General features: G+C 40.0%; 2 protein-coding genes across 7 annotated transcripts in view; one reads left to right on the top strand and one right to left on the bottom strand.

The window, feature by feature from the left end:
- The window catches only part of chchd3a (coiled-coil-helix-coiled-coil-helix domain containing 3a), a 235,425-nt gene extending 221,573 nt beyond the window's left edge, over positions 1-13,852 (bottom strand). Inside the window, exon 1 of one of the 5 annotated variants that reach the window (XM_077500830.1) lies at positions 13,679-13,852. In XM_077500830.1, coding sequence (XP_077356956.1) covers positions 13,679-13,698 — 20 coding nt within the window. In that variant the 5' untranslated portion in view covers positions 13,699-13,852. The remainder of the gene's footprint in view (positions 1-13,678) is intronic. The other 4 variants (XM_077500832.1, XM_077500834.1, XM_077500836.1 and 1 more) reach the window with 4 other exon arrangements.
- exoc4 (exocyst complex component 4) overlaps positions 1-16,371 on the top strand; it is a 378,154-nt gene that overhangs the window by 98,427 nt on the left and 263,356 nt on the right. For both annotated transcript variants that reach the window (XM_077500828.1, XM_077500829.1), the window contains exon 8: positions 15,433-15,613. In XM_077500828.1, the coding sequence (XP_077356954.1) occupies positions 15,433-15,613 (181 nt within the window). The remainder of the gene's footprint in view (positions 1-15,432; positions 15,614-16,371) is intronic.

The following is a 16,371-nucleotide window of genomic DNA, read 5'->3' as shown; positions in this document are numbered from 1 at the left end:
GAATGTTGTCATAGAGATACCTTCAGGCCTTGACGATAAACATACATGTCAAGTTTGGGATTTTTTGGAGCATGTATCGGGGAGTTATTAAGCATATCCTTTTTCAGTGCGAAACACACATTTTGATGCCCCGCCCTCATCATATAGTATTAACAAAAGTCAAGATTTTTCCGTCTGTTGTTGGCTCAGGTCTTGGCATGGTCCAGGTCAAGTCATAAGTCAGTCGGATAAAACGTGTAGGAGAAGTGGGCAAAAGTATGCCCCCTGAAAATGTGCAAAAATCGTCAAAAATGGGACATTCAAAAATTCGTAGCTCACTTCCTGTTCATTTTAGCATATGGGTCCAAGAGACTTTTTTTGTAGGTCTTTGGCTCCCTCATACACGTAAAAATTTTCGTAGATCTTGCTTAAACGTACAATCGGGGCTGCTTCGTTAAAAGTTTCTAGGGGGCGCTATTGAGTCATTTTTGTAAAAATAGCACAATCAACAATAAAATAGTGTTCATTTTACCAGGCCAAATGTGTGTGCCAAGTTTCATGAGTTTCTGCGCATGTTTAGACCCTCAAAACTGGCGTTGTTTTCTTGGCGAACAGTGCTTAGCCACGCCCACAGCGATTCGCGAAAACTCACAAACTTCGTGTTGTGACATCATGAAGGCCGAAACCCTCATCTGAGCAAATATGAGGTTGGTCCAGTTAACGTGTTTGGAGAAAAAATGTACAAGAAAATTCGTAAGAAAAAAAATTGCCACTAGGTGGCGCTATCAGTAAGATGAAATATAAGTTCGTAGATGTCTTTAGGGCTGGACTCTCATCAAATGTGTGAAATTTTGAGAAGATAGGATCATCTCGGTCAAGTTCATGCAGCTTTTATTGTCACGAAAAATCTTCAGACTTTGCGGCACCGTAGCGGCCACGCCCTTTGGCGAAAAGTTACAATATTCGGTGTGGGGCATGATCAACATCTTAAGGCTTTTCTGACCAACTTTCAACTGGATCCCTTCAACGAGCTCAGCGCAGTAGCTAAAAACGTAAAGTATGACATTTATTATCACCACTAGGTGGCGCTATATGTATAACTGAATTTTATCATATAGATGTTTTCAGGCCGTGACTATTACGTTGCCTGAGAAGTTTGAGATTTTTTGGAGCTTGAACATGGGAGTTATTAAGCATTTGCTCTTTCTGGACAAATGAAATTTTAAAGACAATATTTGATGCCCCGCCCCCATCATATAGTATTTCGAAAAGGCAAGACTTTTTGCCCAGTTTTTCTCTCAGGTCTTGAGATGATAAATGCCAAGTTTGATGTGAATTGGATGAAAAATGTTTGCAGAGGGGGAAAAAGCATGACCACAGTGAATGTGCCAAAATAGGCCAAAATTGGACATAAAAAAATTCATAGCTCATTTCCTGTACATTTTAGCTACATGGTCCCAATAGACTTTTTTTTGTGCGTCTCGGGGTGCTACACGTGCCTGCCAATTTTCGTTGCTCTAGCTCAAACGTGCCAGGCTTGGTTTTTATTTTTCTACGCTAGGGGGCGCTATAGAGTCGCGTTGTTATGACGACTTCATAATATACAATTTTTCGCCGGGCCTGAGGAGTGTGCAAAGTTTGGTGAGTTTTCGTGAATGTTTAGGTACTCAAAAATGCGATCGTTTACGGAGAATAATAATAATAATAATAATAATAATAATTCGAACGAAAAACAATAGGGACCTCGCAGCGGTCGCTGCTCGGGCCCTAATAATAATAATAATAATAATAATAATTTTTACAAAAACAATAGGGACCTCGCAGCGGTCGCTGCTCGGGCCCTAATAATAATTTTTACAAAAACAATAGGGACCTCGCAGCGGTCGCTGCTCGGGCCCTAACTAGAGCTGCGAGCAGCTATAAAGGGCCCTCGCAGCCCGGGCCACGTTGGGGTCCTTGCACGTTGGGGTACTTGCACGTTAGGGTACTGGCACGTTGGGGTACTGGCATATTGGAAGCAAAATTTCTTTGAAAATGGCATAATAAACGTTTACATGTAGAATATTTTTTTTGCCAGTGTGTGTCAAGCTCAACGGGTTTTGGTGATATTTAAGACCTGCAAAAATCAGCGTCCTTATTTATTTTTAGGCAACGAGTTGCCCTGATTGGTATTTTTTGTAAAAGTGTATATATACATCATCGCTCGTTGTACTCATTGCACAATGTTACTTTTATTGTCCAAAGGGGCAATCAAAAATGAATAAAACAAAATGGAAACATACATACGTTTGGATCGGTGTGAAGCCAGTTAACAATTTGAGTGGTGGAAACTAAAAGAATATTCATAAATGACTTAGTTATCACACTTAGAATGAGTTTACATTTTTTGTACAAAATACCGTATGTGTTTTTTTTTTTTTATATATTATGCCTCAAGGGCTAGGTGGCGCTGTATTTATAACTGAATGTTGTCATAGAGATACCTTCAGGCCTTGATTATAAGCATACATGTCAAGTGTGGGATTTTTTTTGGAGCATGTACCGTGGAGTTATTATGCATATCCTTCATTCACGATATTGCTTTTAATGTCCACAGAGGCTATCAAAAATAAATAAAAATATATATATGTTTGGATAAGTCTGATGCCAGTGAACATTTTGAGTGGTGGAAACTAAAAGAATATTCATAAATGACTTAGTTATCACACTTATAATGAGTTTACATTTTTTGTACAAAATACCGTATGTGGGGTATTTTTTTTTTATGCCTCAAGGGCTAGGTGGCGCTGCATATATAACTGAATGTTGTCATAGAGATAGCTTCAGGCCTTGACGATTAACATACATGTCAAGTTTGGGATTTTTTGGAGCATGTACCGGGGAGTTATTAAGCATATCCTTTTTCAGTGCGAAACACAAATTTTGATGCCCCGCCTTCATCATATAGTATTTCGAAAGGTCAAGATTTTTCCCCCTGTCGTTGGCTCATGTCTTGACATGGTCCAGGTCAAGTCTTAACTCAGTCAGATGAAACGTGTAGGAGAAGTGGGCAAAAGTCTGCCCCCTGTGAATGTGCAAAAATTGTCAAAAATGGGACATTAAAAAAATCGTAGCTCACTTCCTGTTCATTTGAGCATATGGGTCCAAGAGACTTTTTTGTAGGTCTTGGGCTCCCTCATACACCTAAAAATATTCGTCGTTCTTGCTTAAACGTACAACCGGGGCTGCTTCGTTAAAAACTTCTAGGGGGCGCTATTGAGTCATTTTTGTAAAAATAGCACAATCAACAATAAAATATTGCTCATTTTACCAGGCCAGATGTGTGTGCCAAGTTTCATGAGTTTCTGTGCATGTTTAGACCCTCAAAACTGGCGTTTTCTTGGCGAACAGCGCTTAGCCACACCAACAGCAATTCGCGAAAACTCACAAACTTCGTGTTGTGACATCATGAAGGCCGAAACCCTCATCTGAGCAAATATGAGGTAGGTCCAGTTAACGTGTTTGGAGAAAAACGTAGAAGAAAATTCGTAAGAAAAAAAATTGCCACTAGGTGGCGCTATCAGTTAGATGAAATATAAGTCAGTAGATGTCTTTAGGGCTGGACTCTCATCAAATGTGTGAAATTTTGAGAAGATAGGATCATCTCGGTCAAGTTAATGCAGCTTTTATTTTCACGAAAAATCTTCAGACTTTGCGTCACCGTAGCGGCCACGCCCTTTGGCGAAAAGTTACAATATTCGGTGTGGGGCATGATCAACATCTTAAGGCTTTTCTGACCAATTTTCAAATGGATCCCTTCAACAAGCTCAGCACAGTAGCTAAAAACGTAAAGTATGACATTTATTGTAACCACTAGGTGGCGCTATATGTATAACTGAATTTTATCATATAGATGTTTTCAGGCCGTGACTATTACGTTGCCTGAGAAGTTTGAGATTTTTTGGAGCTTGAACATGGGAGTTATTAAGCATTTGCTCTTTCTGGACAAATGAAATTTTAAAGGCAATATTTGATGCCCCGCCCCCGTCATATAGTATTTCAAAAAGGCAAGATGTTTTGCCCAGTTGTTCTCTCAGGTCTTGAGATGATAAATGCCAAGTTTGAAGTCAATTGGATGAAAAATGTTTGCAAAGGGGGAAAAAGCATGACCACAGTGAATGTGCCAAAATCGGCCAAAATTGGACATTAAAAAATTCATAGCTCACTTCCTGTACATTTTAGCTACATGGTCCCAATAGACTTTTTTGTGCGTCTCGGGGTGCTACACGTGCCTGCCAATTTTTGTTGCACTAGCTCAAACGTGCCGGGCTTGGTTTTTATTTTTCTACGCTAGGGGGCGCTATCGAGTCGCATTGTTATGACGACTTCATAATATCAAATTTTTCGCCGTGCCTGAGGAGTGTGCAAAGTTCGGTGAGTTTTCGTGAATGTTTAGGTACCCAAAATCGCGATCGTTTGCAGAGAATAAAGAAGAAGAAGAAGAATAATAATAACTAGAGCTGCGAGCAGCTATAAAGGGCCCTCGCAGCCCGGGCCACGTTGGGGTCCTTGCACATTGGGGTACTTGCACGTTAGGGTACTGGCACGTTGGGGTACTGGCATATTGGAAGCAAAATTTCTTTGAAAATGGCATAATAAACGTTTACATGTAGAATATTTTTTTTGCCAGTGTGTGTCAAGCTCAACGGGTTTTGGTGATTGTTAAGACCTGCAAAAATCAGCATCCTTATTTATTTTTAGGCAACGAGTTGCCCTGATTGGTATTTTTTGTAAAAGTGTATATATACATCATCGCTCGTTGTACTCATTGCACAATGTTACTTTTATTGTCCAAAGGGGCAATCAAAAATGAATAAAACAAAATGGAAACGTACATACGTTTGGATCGGTGTGAAGCCAGTGAACAATTTGAGTGGTGGAAACTAAAAGAATATTCATAAATGACTTAGTCATCACACTTAGAATGAGTTTACATTTTTTGTACAAAATACCGTATGTGTATTTTTTTTATTTTTATATAAGCCTCAAGGGCTAGGTGGCGCTGTATTTATAACTGAATGTTGTCATCGAGATACCTTCAGGCCTTGATTATAAGCATACATGTCAAGTGTGGGATTTTTTTTGGAGCATGTACCGTGGAGTTATTAAGCATATCCTTCATTCACGATATTGCTTTTAATGTCCACAGAGGCTATCAAAAATAAATAAAAATATATATATGTTTGGATAAGTCTGATGCCAGTGAACATTTTGAGTGGTGGAAACTAAAAGAATATTCATAAATGACTTAGTTATCACACTTAGAATGAGTGTACATTTTTTGTACAAAATACCGTATGTGGGGTATTTTTTTTTCATGCCTCAAGGGCTAGGTGGCGCTGCATATATAACTGAATGTTGTCATAGAGATAACTTCAGGCCTTGACGATAAACATACATGTCAAGTTTGGGATTTTTTGGAGCATGTACCGGGGAGTTATCAAGCATATCCTTTTTCATTGCGAAACACACATTTTGATGCCCCGCCCTCATCATATAGTATTTCTAAAAGTCAAAATTTTTCCCCCTGTCGTTGGCTCAGGTCTTGACATGGTCCAGGCCAAGTCTTAACTCAGTCGGATGAAACGTGTAGGAGAAGTGGGCAAAAGTCTGCCCCCTGTGAATGTGCAAAAATCGTCAAAAATGGGACATTCAAAAATTCGTAGCTCACTTCCTGTTCATTTTAGCATATGGGTACAAGAGACTTTTTTGTAGGTCTTGAGCTCCCTCATACACCTAAAAATATTCGTCGTTCTTGCTTAAACGTACAACCGGGGCTGCTTCGTTAAAAATTTCGAGGGGGCGCTATTGAGTCATTTTTTTTAAAATAGCACAATCAACAATAAAATATTGCTCATTTTACCAGGCCAGATGTGTGTGCCAAGTTTCAGGAGTTTCTGTGCATGTTTAGACCCTCAAAACTGGCGTTGTTTTCTTGGCGAACAGCGCTTAGCCACGCCCACAGCAATTCGCAAAAACTCACAAACTTCGTGTTGTGACATCATGAAGGCCGAAACCCTCATCTGAGCAAATATGAGGTAGGTCCAGTTAACGTGTTTGGAGAAAAACGTAGAAGAAAATTCGTAAGAAAAAAAATTGCCACTAGGTGGCGCTATCAGTTAGATGAAATGTAAGTTAGTAGATGTCTTTAGAGCTGGACTCTCATCAAATGTGTGAAATTTTGAGAAGATAGGATCATCTCGGTCAGGTTAATGCAGCTTTTATTGTCACGAAAAATCTTCAGACTTTGCGTCACCGTAGCGGCCACGCCCTTTGGCGAAAAGTTACAATATTCGGTGTGGGGCATCATCAACATCTTAAGGCTTTTCTGACCAATTTTCAACTGGATCCCTTCAACGAGCTCAGCACAGTAGCTAAAAACGTAAAGTATGACATTTATTGTAACCACTAGGTGGCGCTATATGTAGAACTGAATTTTGTCATATAGATGTTTTCAGGCCGTGACTATTACGTTGCCTGAGAAGTTTGAGATTTTTTGGAGCTTGTACATGGGAGTTATTCAGCATTTGCTCTTTCTGGACAAATGAAATTTTAAAGGCAATATTTGATGCCCCGCCCCCGTCATATAGTATTTCGAAAAGGCAAGACTTTTTGCCCAGCTGTTCTCTTAGGTCTTGAGATGATAAATGCCAAGTTTGAAGTCAATGGGATGAAAAATGTTTGCATAGGGGGAAAAAGCATGACCACAGTGAATGTGCCAAAATAGGCCAAAATTGGACATTAAAAAAATCATAGCTCACTTCCTGTACATTTTAGCTACATGGTCCCAATAGACTTTTTTGTGCGTCTCGGGGTGCTACACGTGCCTGCCAATTTTCGTTGCTCTAGCTCAAACGTGCCGGGCTTGGTTTTTATTTTTCTATGCTAGGGGGCGCTATAGAGTCGCGTTGTTATAACGACTTCATAATATCAAATTTTTCGCCGGACCTGAGGAGTGTGCAAAGTTCGGTGAGTTTTCGTGAATATTTAGGTACCCAAAATCGCGATTGTTTGCGGAGAATAAAGAAGAAGAAGAAGAAGAAGAATAATAATAATAATAATAATAATAATTTTTACAAAAACAATAGGGACCTCGCAGCGGTCGCTGCTCGGGCCCTAATAATAATAATAATAATAATAATAATTTTTACAAAAACAATAGGGACCTCGCAGCGGTCGCTGCTCGGGCCCTAATAACTAGAGCTGCGAGCAGCTATAAAGGGCCCTCGCAGCCCGGGCCACGTTGGGGTCCTTGCACGTTGGGGTACTTGCACGTTGGGGTACTGGCACGTTGGGGTACTGGCATATTGGAAGCAAAATTTCTTTGAAAATGGCATAATAAACGTTTACATGTAGAATTTTTTTTTTCCAGTGTCTGTCAAGCTCAACGGATTTTGGTGATTGTTAAGACCTGCAAAAATCAGCGTCCTTATTTATTTTTAGGCAATGAGTTGCCCTGATTGGTATTTTTTTGTAAAAGTGTATATACACATCATCGCTCGTTGTACTCATTGCACAATGTTTACTTTTATTGTCCAAAGGGGCAATCAAAAATGAATAAAACAAAATGGAAACGTACATACGTTTGGATCGGTGTGAAGCCAGTGAACAATTTGAGTGGTGGAAACTAAAAGAATATTCATAAATGACTTAGTTATCACACTTAGAATGAGTGTACATTTTTTGTACAAAATACCATATGTGGGGTATTTTTTTTTTTTTTTTATATAAGCCTCAAGGGCTAGGTGGCGCTGTATTTATAACTGAATGTTGTCATAGAGATACCTTCAGGCCTTGATTATAAGCATACATGTCAAGTGTGGGATTTTTTGGAGCATGTATCGGGGAGTTATTAAGCATATCCTTTTTCAGTGCGAAACACAAATTTTGATGCCCCGCCCTCATCATATAGTATTTTCAAAAGTCAAGATTTTTCCGTCTGTTGTTGGCTCAGGTCTTGGCATGGTCCAGGTCAAGTCATAAGTCAGTCGGATAAAACGTGTAGGAGAAGTGGGCAAAAGTATGCCCTCTGAAAATGTGCAAAAATCGTAAAAAATGGGACATTCAAAAATTCGTAGCTCACTTCCTGTTCATTTTAGCATATGGGTCCAAGAGACTTTTTTGTAGGTCTTTGGCTCCCTCATACACGTAAAAATTTTCGTAGATCTTGCTTAAACGTACAATCGGGGCTGCTTCGTTAAAAATTTCTAGGGGGCGCTATTGAGTCATTTTTGTAAAAATAGCACAATCAACAATAAAATATTGTTCATTTTACCAGGCCAGATGTGTGTGCCAAGTTTCATGAGTTTCTGCGCATGTTTAGACCCTCAAAACTGGCGTTGTTTTCTTGGCGAACAGTGCTTAGCCACGCCCACAGCGATTCGCGAAAACTCACAAACTTCGTGTTGTGACATCATGAAGGCCGAAACCCTCATCTGAGCAAATATGAGGTTGGTCCAGTTAACGTGTTTGGAGAAAAACGTAGAAGAAAATTCGTAAGAAAAAAAATTGCCACTAGGTGGCGCTATCAGTTAGATGAAATGTAAGTTAGTAGATGTCTTTAGAGCTGGACTCTCATCAAATGTGTGAAATTTTGAGAAGATAGGATCATCTCGGTCAAGTTAATGCAGCTTTTATTGTCACGAAAAATCTTCAGACTTTGCGTCACCGTAGCGGCCACGCCCTTTGGCGAAAAGTTACAATATTCGGTGTGGGGCATCATCAACATCTTAAGGCTTTTCTGACCAATTTTCAACTGGATCCCTTCAACGAGCTCAGCACAGTAGCTAAAAACGTAAAGTATGACATTTATTGTAACCACTAGGTGGCGCTATATGTATAACTAAATTTTATCATATAGATGTTTTCAGGCCGTGACTATTACATTGCCTGAGAAGTTTGAGATTTTTTGGAGCTTGAACATGGGAGTTATTAAGCATTTGCTCTTTCTGGACAAATGAAATTTTAAAGGCAATATTTGATGCCCCGCCCCCATCATATAGTATTTCGAAAAGGCAAGACTTTTTGCCCAGTTGTTCTCTCAGGTCTTGAGATGATAAATGCCAAGTTTGAAGTCAATTGGATGAAAAATGTTTGCAAAGGGGGAAAAAGCATGACCACAGTGAATGTGCCAAAATAGGCCAAAATTGGACATAAAAAAATTCATAGCTCATTTCCTGTACATTCTAGCTACATGGTCCCAATAGACTTTTTTGTGCGTCTCAGGGTGCTACACGTGCCTGCCAATTTTTGTTGCTCTAGCTCAAACGTGCCGGGCTTGGTTTTTATTTTTCTATGCTAGGGGGCGCTATAGAGTCGCGTTGTTATGACGACTTCATAATATCAAATTTTTCGCCGGGCCTGAGGAGTGTGCAAAGTTTGGTGAGTTTTCGTGAATGTTTAGGTACCCAAAATCGTGATCGTTTGCGGAGAATAAAGAAGAAGAAGAAGAAGAAGAAGAAGAAGAATTTTTACAAAAACAATAGGGACCTCGCAGCGGTCGCTGCTCGGGCCCTAATAATAATAATAAGAATTCCTACAAAAACAATAGGGCCTCGCAGCGGCACCGCCGCCGCCGTTGCTCGGGCCCTAATAATAATAAGAATTCCTTCAGGAACAATAGGGACCTCGCAGCGGTCGCCGCTCGGGCCCTAATAATAAGAATTCCTTCAGGAACAATAGGGACCTCGCAGCGGTCGCTGCTCGGGCCCTAATAAGAATTCCTTCAGGAACAATAGGGACCTCGCAGCGGTCGCTGCTCGGGCCCTAATAATAATAATAATAATAATAATTTTTACAAAAACAATAGGGACCTCGCAGCGGTCGCTGCTCGGGCCCTAATAATAATAATAATAATAATAATAATAATAATAATAATTTTTACAATAACAATAGGGACCTCGCAGCGGTCGCTGCTCGGGCCCTAATAATACTTTCGAGTCCTACTATAAAATCTCACAAATACATTGAAACATTGTGTCAACTTTATGCAGTGTTGCAATATATGTATAGCTGAATCTTATTGATATGAGCCACAACAGATGGACCAACGTTGCATGTCCATTATTATTGTCAGATTTCTCTATTATCTTATTTGTCTGTATCAAATCAAATTGGTCTATAATTGCCGATAATTATCGGCAGATTTCTCTATTATTTGGTTTATCTGTTTGAAATCAAATTGGTCCATAATTGCTGATAATTTTTGGCGCATTACTCTATTATCTGGTTTATCTGTATGACGTCAAATTGGTTGATAATTGTCGATAATTATCGGCAGATTTCTCTATTATCTGGTTTGTCTGTTTGACGTCAAGTAGGTCGATAGTTGTTGATAATTAGGGCCCGAGCAGCGACCGCTGCGAGGTCCCTATTGTTTTTGTAAAAATTCTTCTTCTTCTTCTTCTTCTTCTTCTTTATTCTCCGCAAACGATCCCGATTTTGGGTACCTAAACATTCACGAAAACTCACCAAACTTTGCACACTCCTCAGGCCCGGCGAAAAATTTGATATTATGAAGTCGTCATAACAACGCGACTCGAAAGCGCCCCCTAGCGTAGAAAAATAAAAACCAAGCCCGGCACGTTTGAGCTAGAGCAACGAAAATTGGCAGGCACGTGTAGCACCCCGAGATGCACAAAAAAGTCTATTGGGACCATGTAGCTAAAATGTACAGGAAATGAGCTATGAATTTTTTAATGTCCAATTTTGGCCTATTTTGGCACATTCACTGTTGTCATGCTTTTTCCCCCTCTGCAAACATTTTTCATCCAATTTACTTCAATCTTGGCATTTATCATCTCAAGATGTGAGAGAACAACTGGGCAAAAAGTCTTGCCTTTTCGAAATACTATATGATGGGGGCGGGGCATCAAATATTGCCTTTAAAATTTCATTTGTCCAGAAAGAGCAAATGCTTAATAACTCCCATGTTCAAGCTCCAAAAAATCTCAAACTTCTCAGGCAATGTAATAGTCACGGCCTGAAAACATCTATATGATAAAATTCAGTTATACATATAGCGCTACCTAGTGGTAACAATAAATGTCATACTTTACGTTTTTAGCTACTGCGCTGAGCTCGTTGAAGGGATCCAGTTGAAAATTGGTCAGAAAAGCCTTAAGATGTTGATCATGCCCCACACCGAATATTGTAACTTTTCGCCAAAGGGCGTGGCCGCTATGGTGCCGCAAAGTCTAAAGATTTTTCGTGACAATAAAAGCTGCATTAACTTGACCGAGATGATCCTATCTTCTCAAAATTTCACACATTTGATGAGAGTCCAGCCCTAAAGACATCTATGAACTTATATTTAATCTTACTGATAGCGCCACCCAGTGGCAATTTTTTTTCTTACGAATTTTCTTCTACGTTTTTCTCCAAACACGTTAACTGGACCTACCTCATATTTGCTCAGATGAGGGATTCGGCCTTCATGATGTCACAACACGAAGTTTGTGAGTTTTCGCGAATCACTGTGGGCGTGGCTAAGCACTGTTCGCCAAGAAAACAACGCCAGTTTTGAGGGTCTAAACATGCGCAGAAACTCATGAAACTTGGCACACACATCTGGCCTGGTAAAATGAACAATATTTTATTGTTGATTGTGCTATTTTTACAAAAATTACTCAATAGCGCCCCCTAGGAATTTTTAATGAAGCAGCCCCGGTTGTACGTTTAAGCAAGATCTACGAAAATCTTTAGGTGTATGAGGGAGCCCAAGACCTACAAAAAAGTCTCTTGGACCCATATGCTAAAATGAACAGGAAGTGAGCTACGAATTTTTGAATGTCCCATTTTTGACGATTTTTGCACATTCACAGGGGGCAGACTTTTGCCCACTTCTCCTACACGTTTCATCTGACTGAGTTAAGACTTGACCTGGACCATGTCAAGACCTGAGCCAACGACAGGGAGAAAAATCTTGACTTTTCGAAATACTATATGATGAAGGCGGGGCATCAAAATTTGTGTTTCGCACTGAAAAAGGATATGCTTAATAACTCCCCGGTTCATGCTCCAAAAAATCCCAAACTTGACATGTATGTTTATCGTCAAGGCCTGAAGCTATCTCTATGACAACATTCAGTTATATATGCAGCGTCACCTAGCCCTTGAGGCATAAAAAAAAAATACCCCACATACGGTATTTTGTACAAAAAATGTAAACTCATTCTAAGTGTGATAACTAAGTCATTTATGAATATTCTTTTAGTTTCCACCACTCAAATTGTTCACTGGCTTCACACCGATCCAAACGTATGTACGTTTCCATTTTGTTTTATTCATTTTTGATTGCCCCTTTGGACAATAAAAGTAACATTGTGCAATGAGTACAACGAGCGATGATGTATATATACACTTTTACAAAAAATACCAATCAGGGCAACTCATTGCCTAAAAATAAAAAAGGACGCTGATTTTTGCAGGTCTTAACAATCACCAAAACCCGTTGAGCTTGACACACACTGGCAAAAAAAAATTCTACATGTAAACGTTTATTATGCCATTTTCAAAGAAATTTTGCTTCCAATATGCCAGTACCCCAACGTGCCAGTACCCTAACGTGCAAGTACCCCAACGTGCAAGGACCCCAACGTGGCCCGGGCTGCGAGGGCCCTTTATAGCTGCTCGCAGCTCTAGTTTGTGGCAAATTTCTCTATTATCTGCTTTATCTGTATGAAATCAAATTGGTCAATAATTGCCGATAATTATCGGCCACCGATATTATCCTGCATCCATCCAAAAAATCATATTGGGTTAATATACTGTAGTTATGAGCGTGAGCGTAAATGGTTCTCCATCCTGTCTCCACTATATATATATTAGGGGTGTTAAAAAAATCGATTCGGCGATATATCGCGATACTACATCGCACGATTCTCGAATCGATTCAATAAAAAAAAATCGATTTTAAATTTTTTTTTTTTTTTTTTTTTTTTTTTTTAAGAGCTCAGAATTGTTCATTCAGTAGTCTTACCGATTCAACGTCTTATCATCATTGCCTTTTTTTTTTCTTTCTTGTGTGTGTGTGTGAATCGATTTTTAAACTTCCATTTTTAATGGAAAAATATTCAACAAAACGTCTGACTTCGGGTTAGGATTCACACCTTGAGCATGGAAGAATGTTATATGAACGCAACATTAAGCCTTAATATTTTATTTTAATGCTGTTCAAACATGAAACAGATTACAACCTCTATAAGACTGAAATTTCAGATAAATAAATAATACATTTTCACATAAATCTTACACTCTACAAGCTTACTGATTAATATTTTCTAAATTTGAATGAAAAAAACAATCGAGTTATAAATTCGTATCGGGATTAATCGGTATCGAATCGAATCGTGACCTGTGAATCGTGATACGAATCGAATCGTCAGGTACTAGGCAATTCACACCCATTTTTTTTTTTTTTTCATGGCACCGTGTCACATAGGGATGACATTTGATAGTTATTTTTTGTCCACCATACCACGGCATCATTGCTGCACAATTGGTTAGTGTCGGATATTTGTGAAGTAGTCAGACGCTCAGCCAGGTATGAAAACAAGGCTTAAAGGCCTGCACTGAAGTCGGAGCCGCCACGGAGCTTGAAAAACAGCCAGTTCAAACCTTGACAAGTCACAATTTAACACACCCCCATCCATTCTCCCACCTGCGCAAACTGGATGACATCTTAAAAGCGCGCACGTCTTCTTCTCGCTTGGCCAAGCGCGGGGCACAGTCCAGTGATCCCGGACCGCATCAGAGCAGCGGTTGCTCTCCGGTCTCCTTGTTTTGCGTTCAATCCCATCTGACCTCGCGATGCATTAGGCCGCCGCCTTTCTCAGCTCCTGAAGTGCTTACGTGTGAGTGCTTAATGCTGCATTTGCACGTGCTACTGCGTTGTTGCAAACACATCCAGTTTCTCCACACGCTCACTTCCATTTCAAGTCAAGACGGGTTGCCATGGAAACTCTATCCAATGGGGTAAGGGGGGGGGGGGGGTGGCAGACAATGGTGTTATTATTGCACATGGTGTTTTACAGCTATTACAAAGATACTCTGCTCAGTTTTAGTGTTATTTTTGTCAACGAAAACTAAAGAAATAATTAATTAATAATTAATAATAAATTTTTGTCGACTAATGAAGATGAGACGAAAATGTCCTTCATAAAAAGTGGACTAACATCTATGGACATTTTAGTTCATGAACCAAAAGAGACGAAAATGCTGTGATTTTGTCAAATCCTCTCTGCTAATCTGTCACTGTGACACTGTCATGTGACACACGGGCCGTTTCTCAATACGCATTCTTGTCCGTACTTACGTCCTCGTGATGTCTTGAAACGTCATCAGTCGTGGCCCAAGTACTGTTCCAATTGCAAGTATGCAAAAAGCAATAGCGTTGAATGGACGGAATACCCGGATATTGTTCTCACTGTGAGCTTCCTGCTTGTGACACATAGCCGTAACTGTACCACGTGACTAGATGTTATAGAATTATGAGTAATATTTAAAAGTATCATTTGAAATGAAATTATACATTTGATTTGTCCAATCTACGATAATATTGAGGGGCAGGGCGGTGTTCTGGAAAGATACCGGTGAGAGTTGCAGGTTTTGTTCTGATTCTTCTGAAATTGTGGTACATCTTATGTTCAATTGTGCAGATCTCAAAAAACATGGGAAGGAAATACAATAGTACACTTACAAATTGAAACATAAAGAGCTTGCAAAAGGCAAGAATCAAAACCACCGAAACAGGAATACTCCCCCCCCCCAAAAAAAAAAAAAATCAAACAAGCACAAGATTGAGGCAAACAATCCAATGCAGCAAACCTACCATGTCTAGTCTGCCTAAAATGAAAGAAGAAGAAAAAATGTGATGCTCCTCTACTGCCATTCGTTCCTTGAAGTACGAAATGCATCATTGGATATATTCACAGCCAAGCCTTCACCAAGCAACAACCGATGCATCCTTGGTTTAAGCTGGCACAAAAGAATGACATCCGGGAATTCTGTGTGGTCTTGGCTTATGCATACTTTCGATTGGAACAGTACTTGGGCCGCCATTGATGACGTCTCACAAAATCACAAGGATGTAGTAAAGTTTTTAACCCATATATGTTGTACAAACACTTTTTGAAACATCCAAATAGTAGTACAAGTCCATTGAAAGCAAGTCACATGATCTAACTGCGATGAGTTACGGAAATATGCCAGAGAGATATGCCTGCTTGGGAAGTACGTTCTTGAGACCGGGCTTACCAAGACCCGTCACAAGAACATACTCTGTGCTCTTGATATTGAGAAACGGCCACAGTGCACCCACTTTCAAATCTGCAGCTAACGAGTGCAACAGTCACAAATACGGGTTGACTGACAAACTTGTTTTTTGGCGGCGCTCTCCGGCGCCCCCCTCCGCAGGCTTCTGCTGGAGCTGCTGGAGCTCCTCTTCGACAAGTTCAAGGCGGTGGCGCAGGCGCACAGCGTGGTGCTGGCCCACCTGCAGCGCATCGCCGTGCAGTGCCCGGGCGGCGCCCACGAGGAAGGCATCAAGCTGTACGAGCAGGCCGACGTCTCGGCCAAGATCCAGACCGTGCTGCAGGTCAGACTTCGCTCAGGAATATTAACTGTTTGACTGCCAAAAACGTTTAATGACGTATGCCAAAATCCGAATGAATGCCGGCATAAACGTTAAATGACGTCAACTACGTTTTTTTTTTTTTTTAATCAATGGGCAGTGCAATGTCTTGTGGAGTGCTGCCTGGTCAATGGAGTTGTGAAATCAAAAACAGCCACTAACTACGGTCAGCAGATGGCAGCATTGTATCTTTTCAATCTGATAAAAATGGAACGTTTTCAAGGATTACGAGAATGATCAAAGCCTTGTCACATTCAAAAGCTTATTTTCTCCTTTTTCTATTTTCGCCTGATTGTCACTCAAATTACCTATTTTCAAACAGTGATTCCTAAAGAACGGAATATGTTAGAAACGTACTTTTTTTCTTCGAATGAAATCCAAACTTTCATATGGTATCCACCATGTTTATGCAGTCATTGTGCACAATATTCTGTTTGCCTTGAAAGATGAGTGAAAATGCTTGAAATCGGCTGCCACTGTGGGGTTGTTTTTTGTTTTGTTTTTTGTTGTTGTTTATTTTTAGCAGTCAAAGAGTTGAAAAGTGGCACAGTCAGAATACAATATTAAACCAGGGATGCCCGATAATGCTATTTTCAACCGATGCTGAAAAACCAATAATTTAGAAAGTGCCCATGTCGATAACCGATAAGTAAGCCGATGATTGTTTGCAAAATTACCTTCAATACAAATATACTTTGGAGTCCTAGTATAAGTCTAATATT

Source organism: Festucalex cinctus, chromosome 16 (genome assembly GCF_051991245.1).
Source record: "Festucalex cinctus isolate MCC-2025b chromosome 16, RoL_Fcin_1.0, whole genome shotgun sequence".
NCBI classification, from domain to species: Eukaryota; Metazoa; Chordata; class Actinopteri; order Syngnathiformes; family Syngnathidae; genus Festucalex; species Festucalex cinctus.
The sequence above is the reverse complement of the archived record's forward strand: the minus strand, read 5'-3'. Positions and strand labels throughout refer to the sequence as shown.